The sequence below is a fragment of the Dunckerocampus dactyliophorus genome, chromosome 13 (assembly GCF_027744805.1).
Source record: "Dunckerocampus dactyliophorus isolate RoL2022-P2 chromosome 13, RoL_Ddac_1.1, whole genome shotgun sequence".
Taxonomy (NCBI): domain Eukaryota; kingdom Metazoa; phylum Chordata; class Actinopteri; order Syngnathiformes; family Syngnathidae; genus Dunckerocampus; species Dunckerocampus dactyliophorus.
In genome coordinates, this window is record NC_072831.1 from 16630999 (window position 1) to 16648454 (window position 17456).

A 17456-nucleotide genomic window follows, 5' to 3' on the forward strand; every position below is an offset into this window, starting at 1 on the left:
GCACACGTAATGAAATAAACTGACGTTCGGATTGATGGCGTGCTGCATCAGCATAGAATTAAATTGACCTTTTCTTCTCCTGTATCAAATATTTAAAAGCTCAATCACAAACAAGTATGCCAGGATGTGTGCCATTTGTAAAAAAATCACCTACAGCAGCATTTCTTGTTCTTGAGAAAGTGTTTTCCTGAGCCCAAGTCATCAACTGGATCAAAGGAAAACCCATCACAGCTTGTTAACCATCCGTCTGCACACGAGCCAAATCCAGTTAGGCTGATGAGATGTTTCCCCATTCCTTGGCGTTCAAATTCCTGAACACCACATTAAGGAAGTTTGGACTTAACCCCTGAATGGGCCAGCTCAGAGAAAACACACTTGTGATAAAAGATTAGCACAGCAGTCTAGAAAAAAGAAGAGAGATGCAAAACACTGACCCGCTACTTGTGAGGAAATGAAAACAAACCTTGTGGATTAACGAGGCCGATGGGAATGTCACACTTCCGTCTACTTCAGTAGAAAGGCCACAAGAAAAGTCAGCAAACAATACGACCTGTTAAGGGTCACATTGTGAGTCTTTTTTTAGCACTCAGACCGAAACCCCCAACACGATTACACAAGATCGGACTGCATATGAGAAAATAAAGAAAGTGACAGTGGTACGTACACTTTAAGGTGCTTAAATTTCAATCATCAACTTATTAGGAAGCATTTATCACAATATATCCCATGCCTGGGTGCAATATTTATTGAAGTTTGCCCCCATTCAATGGCTGTGTATGAGACTGTCACGCGTCATTAAGGACAGAGATACTTGATAGTGTCACAATATGATGAACTTAGGAATGCAGCAGTGACAACTGTGAAAGCCTTTCAGAGCTGTGCACGATGAAAGAGCTTTGACAGAGTTTTATGGCCTCTGAACCACTTGGCAAACGTCCTCGGACCAATGCGAGAGGGTGTAACTCCACAGCAGAGGCATAAACACACACCACCAATGTCAAATACAATCACACTGATATACAGCTGCATCCATATTTATGGCTCCCGAAAGTTAAGTTTGATTGAAGGCCAAGTGCAGTAACTTGCTTAACAACTTCAAATTAACAACAACATTTCCCTGTTGTTGTTGTTCCACTGCAACAATTTAGATGTCATTTGGCAATTTGCTGCTTCTTCGAGTGTGAGAACTTTAATTTCGCTCTTGGGGCCTTTCATACTAACCAGCTTCTTTCATTCTCCAACAGGTTACCGATACAACAGATCGGATTGTGTAGTTTTGCTCTTCTACTGACAGGCATATTTGCGGATAGCTGGGAAAGCACAGGGCCCAGACACTCCAGTCTGGACCACGAGTGGAACTATACCCTGTGGGAGGCCGGCGAGACCCGTAGCATACTTAATGCTTGTGTAAGCACACATTTCTGGCAATGTAAACAGCAGAACCCTTATTCTTGCCAATGTCTAGGCTATTCTTATCTTAATCTCAACATTTCCCATCAGCACAGGCACAGAAAAACTGTGGACTGTTTTGTTTTTTTCATGGCACTGTCTATGACAGTGTACAAGCATACATGTTTGGGCGCGACAAACATGCAACATAAACCATACTGCCAACAAACTATACTGCATATCCTGTGAAGGATCATGGCTTGAACTTGTGGTTTGTAGTCTATTCCAGCTAACTTAGAGTGAGACACAAGGTACACAATCACGGTGTACCTATTACAATTTTCTAGCCGATGACCGATCTTTAAAAAGCCTGACTTTCCGATTTCGATACCGTTTTTTCCCACAGTAACAAACAGCATACACCTTCAATGTTCCAGTCTTATTTTGTTGAAAAACATTGAACAATACCACAAATACAGTGTACAAACTGCACAAGGTAGTTCTCAAAAAGAAATGAAGAAGAAAATTGCTGTCCGAACAACTAAATTCTATCAGTTGCTTAACATTTGGTGAACGTTTACACCCACAGGCAAGAGGGTGGCATAAATTAACCTTATACTGTACGTGTTTTTTATGCTGGAAGCACCAGGTGAGAGCACACATAAACGCAGAACATTCTAACTCCACAATTCAAACCAAGAACCTTCTTCCATTGAGGCTAACCAACAAGGCAACCTGAGTGTGGGTACATCAACACGTTGCCCTCAAGACAGTATTGATCAAGTTTGAACTTTATAACACTTCTGCTTTCTTGTGGGTTCGATTACACAAAAAAGGACTGAATAGCCATTGACTTCCTATAGAAAGAACTGGGTAAGCTTCCTTTTGCTGACCTCTCCCATCTTTCAACCCCTGCCTTTGCTCCCAGTGGGAGGAGTAGCCACTCTCTAACGCACACACAAACAAACAGGGACACACAAACATGCATCAATATCCCCGCTGAGGTGGCCAGTGGGAACACGGCTGGGTGTAGAATGGCAAAGCCACTGTAACTTTGCTGTCTTTATTTGTCAGCCAGCCCTCTGAACCTGCAGGGAACGGGCAGGAATTTGACTCATTGTTCTCTACTGAGCAGCTCCATTGTGGGAATTCACAGCACTCGGACACAATGGTCCCTGGCTGGACTAGACCATGTTGTAATTAGAAAGAAAAAGCTTGTCTCTGCAAATGCAAAGCTACCTTCTAATGCATGACTTCACAGAACAACAAAGCCCGTATACACACTGGCTTGGCCCAGCCAATGGGAACTGCGAAAAAGTCTTACAATGGGGCTGTACAGCTCTGCATGTTGGGTCTTTCAACGCGGACACATAAGAATTTGACAATATACGGTTCTACATTGATTTTTTCAGCATTCAGAGCCATGCAAATTTGCGGCTTTTTGTTTAATATATATATACATTTGTACATGTTTTCTCCCGAGAAAATAGGCAGTTTTTTCAACAGAAAACACCTCTCATTTACCCTAAGTCGTCAACAATTTATAAAAAAAAAAAAAAAAAAAAAAAAAGTGAATCTCAGTTAACGTATTTTTCGGTTTATGTAAAATGTACACAAAAATATTCTTCGGCCCGTGTATATTTTCTGGTTAGCATACAATACAGCGTGTCTTGTCGTATTATTAATACACTGTGCGAGTCCAACTGGGTTCTTAATGTATTTTTAATCACAAAACGTCCTTGTTTAAAAGGAAACCCGAAAAGTCTATGATGTCATCAGTGGTTGACTCTGTAGTTCTTTGCTGCTAACTGACACAGTTATGTTATAAGTCTCTGCTTTTGTTTTTATCACGGCTACAAAATAAGCCACAATGTAGCCAAAATTGCTCATACCAAAACACAAAAGGAGGTGTCTGTGTGGATCTCGCTGCCACATCGTCGTCTTTGACAACAATCACATCTTCAATCACGGTGAAAGGAACGTTAAATGGTCATTTATCCTTTTCATTTGTCATTTAAATGCATTTATATATGAATTTCTAAATGTTTTCTGTATGTAATAATAATTACATATAATCGTAAAACTATACAATTGTTATTGTTTCTTATAGAAAAAAAATGATTTGGTTAAAGTACGTTTCTGTTTGAGTCTGACCTTCTGGAACGACTTAACAACGCCAGCCGAGGTTCCACAGCACATGACACTACAGGTAAAAAGTGTGAACCACTGTTAAAAAAAGCGCACAATTTTGACAGTTAATGCTTCACTGTTAATGTTTTTTCGTACTTTGTTTCTTCAATCCTTGAACGCCCCCCGTAGTTGCCGTGGGATGCGCTAGCCCGTGACTACGATTCATCTGTTGTATCGATCATCATTAATATTCATTAGTAGCGAGTGCCTATATATTTTATCATTTAAAGTGTGTTAAGTAAAGTCTGTGAGGCTTAGGGTTCTGAGGCTGAATCAACAGTAACTTTTCTTGCAAATGTTGATCAGAAATCAGAGGAAAACATCAATGTCAAGCTCGCAGGAGGGTTTGGAGGGGTGGAAGTGTTTTTTCCCCACATTCCAAAAACATGCATGTTAGGTTAATTGGCGACGCTAAATTGTCCGTAGGTATGAATGTGATTGTGAATGGTTGTTTGTTTATATGGGCCCGGTGATTGGCTGGCGACCGGTCCAGGGTGTACCCTGCCTCTTTCCCAAAGCTGGGATAGGCTCCAGCATACCCCCTAGAAAAAAAAATCTAAAAGATAACTTGTCTGCATTTTCTAGAGTTCAGTGATTAACTAGTGAGTGTTTCTCCTCATGTACCAGAGCCCAACTACAAATCAGCAGTGATGTGTCCAGAGTGGGTTTCCTACTTGGGAAAAAGCAGCTGAGGCTCGTCTCCCCACAACGTGATGGATGATGACTGATGAGACAAGTGTGGGTTAAAGTTCACAGGTCTGCTAGGGTTGAAACTAGAAATGTCCCGATCCACACTTTTTGGCTTTCAATCCGGTTCGATTTTTTTTTTAGTAGTCTTGCCGATCTGACTGTTTTTTTTGTTTGTTTTTTCAATAATAATAATAATAATAAGCTTTTGTTAGAAACAGAAATTTGTGGGATTGAATATGGTTATGAAAATAGCTCTTCAAAGCATTAAACATCCATCCATCCATCCATTTTCTATACCGCTTCATCCTCACTAGGGTCGCGGGGTCATGCTGGAGCCTATCCCAGCCGACTTCGGGCGACAGGCGGGGTACACCCTGGACCGGTCGCCAGCCAATCGCAGGGCACATATAGACAAACAACCATTCACACTCACATTCATACCTATGGACAATTTAGAGTCGCCAATTAACCTCACCTGCATGTTTTTGGGAATGTGGGAGGAAGCCGGAGTGCCCGGAGAAAACCCACGCGCACACGGGGAGAACATGCAAACTCCACACAGAAATGCCCAGGGGAGAATCGAACCCAGGTCTTCCCGATCTCCAGGCTGTTCCTGTATTGGCCAAGGTGCTAACCACTAGACCACCGTGCGGCCCCAGCATTAAACATAATGCAACCAAAGTATTGCTGAATTTACTTTCTTATTACACAGCATGACCAACAATATTGTTTGGCTTTTGTAATCAACATCCGTGAGTCTGGTGCCTGATCCAATAAAAGTACATCCAATAAAAGATAAAATTAGAAAAAATGGGCGTGCAAAACACTTTTAGAGTAGGACTAATCATTTGACATGGGTATAGATAAACTTGTGGTGTGATTTAGAAAATATGACTTTTTTTAAAATGCATCTCTCTTAGGGCCCTATGAAATCCGTTTTATTTTTTCCCAAATTCCGTTTTAATTTTTTAGAGTTCATTTTTTTACCGTTTGCACTTATTTTACCAGCATAGAGTGTGCGCTATTTGGGTTAGTGAATAAAATGCAAAAATCCTTACATTTATTGATGCAATACATGATTGGCCCATTTTGTCCAGTAACTTTTCTAACGGGATGTCAGCCTCAGCGCATATTGCTACCAAATCTTCAACAAACTGTAATGCCCGTGCTTGTGATGAAGGAAGATGAAGTCACAGATGTAATTCCAATCGCGTTATTAATGTAAGATATTTTAATGACACCCTTGTTTTGTTTACACAATTAGATAAATGTGATAAAGAGCACTCTTATTTTGAAAGCCGGAATGTGTTGTGTGTGTTGAGAATGGCAATTGACGGTTGGTACGCGCTTGGGTGCAAGAATAAACGTGCCTCTCGTCTTTTTTTAACTCAGAACCTGCACGTCGTCAGTGGGCATTGTAAAAAGGTCCTTACATTAAAGCAGTAAAACGCAACACGGTGAAGATATACGCATCTAGTATACTCATCCAGCCTGAGTTGCGCACACACACAGCTGCACTAGCTAAACCAAGCGGACATGTCTGCATGGTGGTGTTGTGTTTTCTTCTTCTTGCGGGTGGCGCAAGTCGAGTGGCAACCAGCTTTGAGGCGCACTACAGCACCTATCATGTTGGAGTATGGCTCAGAGTTACGAACGTGATACGGCAACCGGATCGGCCCCATCTGGTGGCAGAAGCCAATATTATCTGATCTTCACAAATACAGCGGCTCGACAGCCGATCCCGATCCTGAAGATTGGATCGAGACATCTCTAATTCAAACATATCACCAAGGACCAGTGGACTTATTTTATTTGGTGATGTGGCATTCTACACTCAAGACAGGTGTATGGCGGCAGGTGTGTGTATGAAAGTTACACTAATAGAAACTATTTTTGTTACATCTCTTTGCAGTAAAAGCAGTACTGGAAGACATGACAGCAGTGCAGCATTCCAAGAATGAAACAGCTGCGTGACGATGTCCGGAGGTGGTGGTCTGAGCGGACGTGCAAAACAGGTTAAGAGGGGTACTTTGGCAGTCAAAAGGACCTGGAGGATGATGAATTACTGTCAACATGTCCTGCATACATGAAAAACAAGACAGAGCAAGAATGGGGGAAGCAACATAAAAAGGAAGCTGGAGCAGTGGCTGTGGGCATGATAGCTGGTGTGCAAATCTGCAGAAACCAAAGCAGTCCTTAAAAGCATCGGGGGGGAATGGGTTGACAGGATTACTGAGCACCTGAAAAATAATCCATGGCAGTACACGGTCTGCATATGACTTCCAACAAATCCCACAACAACGCAAGTCCAGACAAGCATGCTGAGGACGAGCCCTTATAGTCCCTTTAAAGTTATTCTGTTACTTTAAGCAATCATTTCCAGTGTTCTCCAGGACACTGACCTTAAAAGCATGAAAAGCATGAAAAGCATGTTCAACTGTCTCAGACAATTAAAAAAAAAGTCTTCCTCATTTCCTTTTCTAGTTATCACCATCCATATGTGTGTTCTGCATATGAGCATAATCAGTTTGCACTGAAAATTAAATGCAACAGCATTTTTTCTTCCACACTGTGTGGCCTAATAAAAGTGCTGTCTGTGGCACAGGACACGGAACGTGTGTGTTGAGAAACATTCACCACAACCTGCAGACAATTCCCCTCAACAAAACCATAATTAAAGACTACAGAAGATGAAGGGTAAAACTTGGAAAACGAGGACATAGATAGAAGTTGTTTTTTTTTTTAAATCACTTTTATGGAGATAACATTCCAAATCACATCAACAGGCGTATTAATGTTGCATCTCCTAAGACACAAACAGGAGAGTAGAATGCTATGTCGAGGCTCCCTTCACTCATAAGCAGCATGATCAGGGTGGCCCTGCATACTAATTACAGACCAATTTACCAGCACCATAAGAGCGGCCTACTGATTGTGCATCATAGATGAACAAGGCTGTGTGGTAGGAAATGCATCCCACTCATTTAGTTTGCTGTGGGAATAAGGTTGAGGCGGTCACACAAACGCCGAATGTGGGCGTATTTCAAACAGAATGAAGCCTTGCATCCATTGCACTATCATGTATGACTTCAACAGAACAAAAGCCAGCCTGCAATTAAACTGAGGATCATTTCTTCATGGTTATATGATACCCTATACGTCGCTATTGATATAGTACACTGCTGGTGGGGATGTCATACAACATCACATCAAAAAATCCAAACTATTTGGCTTTCTGGAATGGATTAATTGGATTTACTTCCACAGTAACTCTCGGTTTCCTGCCGGCCTTCCACTGAACCAGTCAGGACATCGAAGCAATACTGGTGGTCATCCTGCTCTGTCAACATGGTGGTTGAAAATAGCTGAAGCACTTGCTGGTGCTGTAGATAAAAGGTTGCTATAGTGACAAAGGGAGTGGGAAGCGGAGAGATGGTGGTGGTGGGGAATGGGGTTCTGGGCGGGGGGTGGAGGAGAGAGACGTATGGCATGACATAATAGTGAAGTAAAAGAGGTGAGTGTGAGAGACCACAATCTAATGATTTATAGCTTGTTTGTTGTTGTGTCCAGGTCAGGTTGGAGGGCAGACACATCCCATAGATTGAAAGCATATTTTTTGTACCCATCCCATCTGAAAAACTTACATCAGATCAAGTTGATTAAAAAATATCCAACAAATGAATAAGGCATTCTTGGAAAATTCTCAGTGAACCAGTTAATTTATTGACACAAAACAGGAACAAATGAACCATGGTTGTAACGGTTATTCAAAGTAAGACATGACAAACTACAGGCTGTGGGGAGCAGATCCTGTTTGCTCTTATGAAAAGAGCACGGGTGACTCATTTTCATGAAAAAGGTAGGGGTGAGTGGCTCGGTACGCGCAGGCCAGTATGGGCATCCGTACGCATGCACATACGGAACATACAATGTCGCGACTCTACCGCTCATTCCAATTAAAAGACAATGGAATCGCTCACCACAAAAAACACCCCACCCTTTTTCCAGGTGAGCTGTGTTTGTACTCGTGCCAGCACCTGCTGTCTGTTTCCGCCTACAGCTATGACACTTAAAGAAAGGGCCACTCAGGTTCATGTAAAGGATTAATGCAATGTTGACTGAAAGCAGTTATAACAGGGCTGTACAATGCAAACAGAAGTGAGGGGCAGATGAGAGGCTTTGCCAGAGTGTCTGCATCAAACATAAAAAGGAGACAAACAGACTGTCCCATCATTGGGAGCCACCTGATTGGACATTAAATGAGTCAAGCACAAGTAAAAGCACAGGCAGCAGAGCTTTGAATCAGTAGGCTGCACTTAAGATGAACCTGTCAAGTTTGACCTGCATTCTATCAGTGATGTTGATAGATTTTCAATGGATGTTATTCACCGTTTAGAACAAAAACTCCATCGCTGCTGGTCATTTACATTGAAATATCACAGCACTTTGTTTTCTTTTATTTGTTTATTGTATCTTTATTTATTTATGTCTTTTCTTTGCTACGTCTATATGAAGTATGGTTATTGACCATTTATGTTCATAATTGACCAATATAAAACATAAATAGAAATATATATATATATCACAGCAATAAAAACTGTGAGTGAAGGAAATGACATAGGCTTTGCACATACGCAGCACAGAGCGCGTTTCCGGTACGGATGGAGTAGCGACAACCACCACGGGATTATCACACAAATGATTTTCTAAAAAGGCTTTAAAAGTAGGGATGCTCCGATCAGGTTTTTATGTTGCCGATACCGATCGTCCATGAGTGAACTCGGCCGAGACCGATCACATAGATTAAGTGTACATTTTTTAATTTAATATTGCCTATATCAGGGGTCATCAACATTTTCTCTTGTGAGAGCTACTTTTACAAAATGAAAATGGCCAAGAGCTACTCATTTTTGTAACATTTATTTTCATATGTTATTTCAACCCAAACAAACCGAATATGCTTGTTTTCAACATTGACAAATGCCACATTTAGTTAAAAAAAAAAATGTAATCCATCAGGGACGCAGGACACATACCTAGCAGCATCACTTAAACAAGCATGCTTAAATGCTGCGATAGTAATGTCAGATGACAGGGAAGTCACCATGTGGCCCTTTCATAATAGAATAATAAAATGCTTTCTTTTGAGCCAACTTGATAGTCCTCTTCTTACAAAACATTGTTCCATACATTCAAGCTATAGGAGCCAGGGCGCTAGTCGGTCTGGGGGAGACATCAATGGATTGTCAACTCAATTAAAAAGCAGATGACCAGTTTCCTTATTTGTCGAAGAGCACCAATAAAAGGGTTGATGCACAATGAGATGCTACAAGCAAGTGACAACATGACACGTGATGACCAATAGCAGCCTGTGGAGAGCAATAACTCCTTCCCAACATGTGATTTAAATAGATGGAAATTCTTCTGTAAATAAGTGGAAAAATGAAACCATTAAATTGTACGTTCTACGAAAAGGATGACTTTAAAACTGTGTGACCAGCAGCATTCAGCAAGCCTGAGCACAAAAGTGGGAAACAGCAGACATGTCTGGACATGTTTGAAACAAGCCCTGATATGGAAGTCAACTACAGCTATACTTAATGAAAGTGTAATATGACGGCGGGATGAGTGTTTTTTGTGCGTATTTGGTCAGTGACCATAAACCTTTTATAGGCAACTGATGGCTCCAACACGACATCCCACTTGTTTTGACTGCTCATCCTCGAAGCAGAACTCGACTGCATTCCGTGGTCATCTGAGCGTAACTGCGCCAACTCTGTTTTGATAGCAATACTGACACAGGCATACCAAACCCCCAACACACACATCCAAGTCGGTGTACTAGTCTGTGATATTCAATAGATTGGAACAACACACTGGTAGAGTGGACATAACCTGCAAACATATCAAGTGGTGAATGGGCTGGCACACATGCTTGACTTCCCTGCACGAGAGGTCGCTCAGCATGTCACCCTTATTTGCACTTGCACCAGCTGTGCCACCTAAGGTTGGAGCGTTTATTCCCGGGGCTTAAGCACGGCACTTCACGGACCAAATGCTCTTAGGGAAGACCGCAGCCAAATAGCTTGCAGGTCTCACTAAGCAGAGATGATCTAGGAGATTTGCAATGCACATTTTACATTTGAATAAAAAGCTAGCTGATCTAAGGACGGTTGGCAGGGATACAAGGGAGCGATTGGCCTCCTCTTCTGGCACACTCAGAAAATGTTAGATATATAGCCGATCCCCGCTTTTAATGTATAGTGACAATTGTTTGTTTATACAAATGCTTCACAGCAGTGGTGGCGTGCTCCAATTCGAACTGGGATCATTTCTCGCATGCACAGCATTTTCCACCATTTAGCAACTGTTCATTCTGATGAAAATCTAATGAGCCTTCACTGTCATTTTCCCAAAACAATATTAGAACAACGGCATTAACTATTTACGATTTTCAGGCTCCTGAGGCTGTCAGGTTGCAACACGGGCTGTGTGAGAAACAGGCCACGGGGGTGGCCGACAGGGATGTAACGAAGATGATCTCTTTCAGCCACCTCTCCCCGGGGGGAATCCTCTTGCAGCACTTCCCCTCAACTCCAAAGACCTTTTTCTATGGAAAGGGAGCACTGTTATCTGTCCATCAGTGGAACAATAGCGTGATTATAAGCGCTGAATGGACGGGTGAGTGGAAATTCGTTAAATTTAAAGGATGTCAAGACTAGAATGACTTTCAAGTTAATGCCATATGTTTGTCCTCGTATGAATCACGGCACTTGAAGAGATCTCTGATGTTGGTCACATTTCAGAAACTGTCCTTGAGGTTGACTATAAGGTTTGGCAAATGTGATTTAATGGCTCCAATGATTATTATCAAAATAAGCAACACTTGCCTTGAAGAAAATGTCAGTCAACCAATTGAAGGGTGAAAAGTCTGTCCAATATCTGCTCTCACTCTAGCTCAAAACGTCTGTTTAGCAAGATGATGATCTGAATCCCACACTGCCCACACCTTACTATTATTTTTTTTTTTAATAAAGCCACCAGGGGTTGCCATCAGGGAATCCACGTAGCGTGTGTGGACACAGTACTGTCATTTTTCCAAGCACAAAGTAGTGAAAGAGTAAAGCACACTTGCCATGTTTGTCACCTCAATGACAAGCTAATTACCTCCTTGGCGCTTTGATGCTAGTTGAGAAGCAGGAAACAAACCCACACACACCCTTGGTGACTTTCACACCTGTCTAGTCATCAAGTGTAGATGTTGGCCATGGGATCAAAGTAGGCAACATGATCAGCTGGGCTGCCCTTATCATCCAATTCATCTCAAATAACAGAAATCTAATAATAAAATCAGTACTTGAGTATAGACTTCCAGTTTCGACTTGTTAACACACTGGTTAAAAGTGTGCCGTCAGTAGCTGTGCAGGTTTGCATGTTTGGAATGCCTTGTCAAAAGTTGGCAGGCTTACTCACAGTAACAAGTAACCGAACAAAGGGAAAATAAACTCACTGTTGGGCAAATGGAAAACTGTTCTGCTATATTTGGGTGCCAACCCGTCACAGCTGACGCCATGACCATGTTTACTATATTTGGAATTGATAAGCTGAGCGTGGCATGGACTTTTGAAATACTTCACATTATTGTGCCAACAAGGCGCAGATAAATTCTTTGACAAACAACATTTTGCCATCCTATAAATGGTGTCTTCAGAATCTAAAATTCATTACATCCCAATGGTGAACACATGACATATGGCATACCGACCACACGACACCACAGGTCCAGCTAAAAGATCAGAGCTTGTGGTTCAGGAAATACGCTTTAGGGCATCACGAGTCCCCAAAACAAAAGACAACAGTGTTTTAGTTGAAAGAACCAATTGGCCTTTCACTGGCAATAAACATCCACCAGCCACTGCTTGATCTCCTTGAACAATGAAAGTGATTAACATCTACATCAATACACAAAGAACGCCCCAGTCCTTCTGGGGAAAACAACCCAAGGCATATGGGATCAAATGTATACACGATTTCTGGGAGTTAAATTTTACTTGCCATGCACAGGGCAAAAACTCTGGGGTTGTTTTAACTGAAAACGGAAACAAGCTGGTATTGTCAGTTTATTTTCAAGCCAACATTGTGGAGCCAGAAAAAGCTGACATTCATCAACGTACTGTATCTCAGAGTGGACAGTAGAGCTGCAACAAATACTCAATGAACTGATAATTAATTATTATCCAATTAATTGACAACTATTTTTGGTATTCGATTCATCGTTTTTTGATTTTAAAATGTAAATATTCTCTAAATTTCAGCTTTCACTTTGAAAAACAGTGATCGGCATGTTTGCCTCTTTTCTGATATGTTGCTGACCAAACCACTAACTCTTTGTGTTGGTTCATAATGATTTGGTCCGTCTAAGGCCAAACCGATAAGTCAATTAATCGAAACAACAAGCTTCAGAATAATTGACTAAAAAAATAACCGTTAGCTGCAGCCCTAGTGGACAGCATAGCATTTCCTTGTAAATGCTCTAAATGACACTAAAACCGGAAGAGTGTCTAGTCGAGGCGTGTCCTTCACAGTACATTATCACTAATATGCCCATCACAGTTGACCTGCGTAGAAGCCTTATTTACAACTTAATTCACGATATACGCTGACAATTTAAAATGGTTTCGTCTAGGAGAAGCAGTTGGTCAACTTATGAATGCTCATCTTTAAGACTTTAAGACTGCTTGGCTGTTCCCAGCTCTGTTTTGCTTACCTATAGTATTTCACAAGCTGCTAAGCTTTGGTACTGTACTATGTCCAGCTGGAGAAAATCCCTTGCGTCTGCGCTGGTGATCCAAGACACCCAAAATAAAAGTGAAGCTTGAAGAGGTAAAATGTTATTGGATAGGAGCTTCAACTTATAACTGATTGGTATGAAATTGATGACTACCTGTGCCGTCTGTTTGTAGTTTCCTCGTACCCTTCTCAACAATATACAAAGCGCATAAACTCAAGACTTTTGAGTCTGGTGTATGAGTGCCACAAACAAGTATGGATATAATGCAATAAAGCATGAGGAATAATTCATTTTGCTGAAACTATCACAACTAAATCCTTTTTGCATGAGCCGACTATGACAACAATGAAAGAATACCTTGGAATAGCTAACCATGAACATCATTGTGTGAGAATGATCCAGCAGGAGATCGGGAAGATCTGGGTTCAAATCTCTCTGTGTGGAGTTTGCATGTTCTCCCCGTGCGTCTCCTCCGCCTTCTCTGGGTACTCCGGCTTCTTGCATATTTTTGGAATGTGGATTTTGGAATGTGCATTCCTAAACATGCATGTTAGGTTAATTGGAGACTCTAAATTGTCCCATAGGTATGAATGTGAGTGTGAATGGTTGTTTGTCTATATGTGCCCTCCGATTGGCTGGCCACCAGTCCAGGGTGTACCCCACCTCTCGCCTGAAGTCAGCTGGGGTAGGCTCCAGCATAACCCCACGATCCTAGACAGGATAAGCGGATGGATGGATGATCCAGCACGACACTATCCTGCGTTCAACACCCTACCTGTATGTGCATTCTGGGCTATGTTATGGATAAACAAGACATCCCTATACACAGTTCACCTTGTTTGACCTTCTGATGGTAAAGAGACTGCTGAAGACAACCACTGAGTCTGACTTTCAGGACTAGCACTGGGCTTGGGTGTACCTGCGCTCACCCTGATCATTCATGTTTCGGGCCGTTTACTTTAACCATCACTTCTCATATTTGTAATTTAATATTCGCATTTTAAACAAGGGGTGTCCCAGTACAACAATTTCACTTTCGATCTGATCGCTATATCGCAGCCTTGAATATCGGCTGATAATGATCAATCCGATATCAGGAGGAATCATACTTTTATGACTTATTTTGCAGTGTGGAATGTTAGAAAAGGCTTGATCAAGTGATATTACTCAAACAGAGAACAATAATCAGCAACAGTAGATATGAGTAAACGGACATTTGCTTCTTTAAGCATCTAGGGTATAGCTTTATCCAAAATGTTGTGGTGGCCAGGCATAATACAGGTATAGTGAGGTTGGAGGTGCTCAATTAAGCGTTTAAACCCGACGTTACTCACCACCGACAGGGGCTAGTCAGCTTTTCTGTTATGGTTAATGACTTCTTGTCATCCCGTGGGAGTGTCCCGTGTCACGCTGCTTCAAATGCGTGATGAGTTTGGTCGTATTATACTGTACTTCCATATTTCTGTGCCTCCATGGGAAACTTGTGCATGACAAGTGTTGCACTGAGCTGCAATGTCTTTTTCTGGCCGTAACGAAAAATACACACGGCCGAGATCACTCCTAGTCAATGCTTAACTTAGCACACACTGTTGTTGTGATCACGTGGGCTCTATCCGGCTAGACGTGGTGGGGCGTTTGCTGTTATCGACTGCTTGTAGCAGAATGCCAATACCAAAGATTTTAGATACAGGCCGATATAATCAGATTTTTTTGCTGATATTGGCCCGATATCTGATATCAATATTGGATCAGGACACTTACATCAGAAAAGTGCACATAAAAAAGAACACTATGGCTTCAAAAATTACAACTTGTCAAAACTCTCAGTTATCGGCCTAATTACTTGGATTAAAAGCTACAGTTGGGATCCATCCATCCATTTTCGGTACCGCTTCTCCTCTTTAGGCTCCCGGGGGCATGCTGGAGCCTATCCCAGCTGACTTTCGGCGACAGGCGGGGTACACCCTGGACTGGTCGCCAGCCAATGGGAGGGCACATATAGACAAACAACCATTCATACTCACATTCATACCTATGGACAATTTAGAGTCGACAATTAACCTAACATGCATGTTTTTGGAATGTGGGAGGAAACCAGAGTAACCGGAGAAAACCCACACGCACACGGGGAGAACATGCAAACTCCACACAGAAATGCCCAAGAGAGAATCGAACCCAGGTCTTCCCGATCTCCAGACTGTTACTGTGTTGGCCAACAGCCACAGCTGGGATATAAAATTAAATTGTCATCATAGCCTTACCCTTTTTAAACGATACCCCATATTGGTTGTCGTCGTTTGATATGTAAGCAGCTGCTGACAAGGTGCACTTTACTTTCTTGGAGTCATCTTTGACCTTTTGAAAATACTACCATATTTTGGACGATATTTAGGCGCCATTATGAGCCAATAAATCCTTCAATGTTGATGGTCTTCCTAGCGCTCACCTCAGCTCCTTTGGAATGTGCCACTGAAGAGGGTGATTTTATTAATGCGTGGTTATGAATAGGTCTTCTGTTTAAAGTTAAACACAAATTAGGCTGATTTTGTATCAAAACAGGCTAAGTATAACAAAAAGACATGCTATGTAAAAATGTATGCTCAGCAGCAGCCGTGGGCACGCTCATGTAATCACAACGGTACAATCTTGATCACATGACATGTTCATACAATTCAACTGCGCGGTTGATAGGCGAATCAGACTCCCCTGAATTGAATCATCAAATAGTCGAGTATTCGTAGACACCCCTAGTTATTTCGATTATAATGTGTGCAGGTTATCATTAAGAACTTACCAGGAGCAATCGCATTATAGTCATTGTACGATTAAGCCTTGTTGCGCATGTGTATGTGTGTGCATGGAATTGTGCCGTGCCCTGGTCCACCTCAAGTGCCATGACTGGGTACGGATCAGTGCGCTCACACTTACCAAACATGTTGGACTTTATGTATGAAGTGGGCCCAAGTACGGTACGATTGGTCTAGTGTGCGTACGCCCTAATCCTCCAACCATGTGTGTCCTGGCTTGGCTCAATTCACTGACACTAACCCCTTCACTATCTCTTTTAGCTCCAACCATAGATGAGCACTGGAAGACCGGCTTCAACCAGCAGTACTAAAAGTATTATAAACGTGCTTGGTATGGGGTACACTGTGATACTAAGGTGCTGTTTCAACTGAAGACTTTTAAGAAAAGAACTATCATTCCATACAAATCATATCAGTCATGTTGTACACACAACTGTCTCTATGTTTGGAATGGGAGCAGTAAATATTTCCACCCATACCTCACATACCATTTCACATCCTTCACCACACATAGCTATGCTGTGACTCGACCCAATAATGCTGTCATGTACCATAGGTGGCAAGTATGCTACTGGCCTACTGTGACAAGTGAAAGGTCTTTAAAAAATGCCTCAAAACATGGGTTGGACTTGCCAGAGCTTTAGGCAATCCTTTAGAGCAGATTTACATCACTAGCTGTTATTTCCAAATCGGTTCATGGTAAATAAGCTACAGTATGCCTGCACATTGGTATTTCTGAGTGAAAATGAGGCTTGTAAATGACAGAGTGCCCAGTGTAGTTGCCCACAAGTTCAGATAGTCAGCACATTTGTTTTTAGACTGTAAACCAGCACCAAACACAGCCAGCAGCAAAAAGAGACTAATGTGTATAAAAGAACCCTGTATGTGCTGTGTCTGATATGTTGTATTTATATCATTATACTGTATATGTGGGGTTTATTTTGGTTGGTTTTAGGATTGTTGTTTTGTTAGGGAATGGTCATTGATTCATATATGTTTTGTTTTGCATTTTGTAATTTTGTTTTGACTCTGTTTACAAGCTATTGATAGCTTTTGGGCTATCCCATTTCACAAAACATGATATATCTTCTATTTAAGCCATTCATGTACTTTAATTTTTTTTGTGAACAATCTAAAACTAAAAACAAACCGAACATGACCGACTGACGGACGAGTGACATGTAGTGTCTTTGTTGAGCGCTGTTGTCCTAGTTTCTACGAAACTACCTGCTGTAAACTATTGTTGTGACGAACAAACGTGCCAGTGGACGCGTTGTCATTATTTGGAAACGTTCTTGCAAATATATAGCAATAACAAATAATAAAAAAAAGAAGTGAGCCAAGGAGGGACTTACCTTTCATCCAGTCTACAACTTGCTTTGGTGTCCACTTAGTTATCGGCTCCATAGCTTCTTCAAGAGTATATTTTCGAAACAAAGTTTTTGACTAAGCTATTTAAGGAAGAGTTAAGTCTACCGTGTGTGTCACATTATTTGTAATAACTCTTTCTGGTTGACTTTAGCTGCTTGTGATCGTTCACTGAACAACTCTCATGACGCGAAGAGAGGCTGTGCTGAAATCCCCCACAA

General features: G+C 41.6%; 1 protein-coding gene across 2 annotated transcripts in view; it reads right to left on the reverse strand.

The window, feature by feature from the left end:
• Positions 1-17456, reverse strand: part of LOC129192497 (connector enhancer of kinase suppressor of ras 3-like) — a 60211-nt gene extending 42755 nt beyond the window's left edge. The window contains exons 1-3 of one of the 2 annotated variants that reach the window (XM_054796604.1): positions 2283-2830; positions 464-550; positions 155-311 (exon numbers count right to left, since the gene is read on the reverse strand). In XM_054796604.1, the coding sequence (XP_054652579.1) occupies positions 155-311; positions 464-550; positions 2283-2291 (253 nt within the window). In that variant the 5' untranslated portion in view covers positions 2292-2830. Of the gene's footprint in view, positions 1-154; positions 312-463; positions 551-2282; positions 2831-17222 lie in introns of those variants that run through there. The other variant, XM_054796605.1, reaches the window with a different exon arrangement.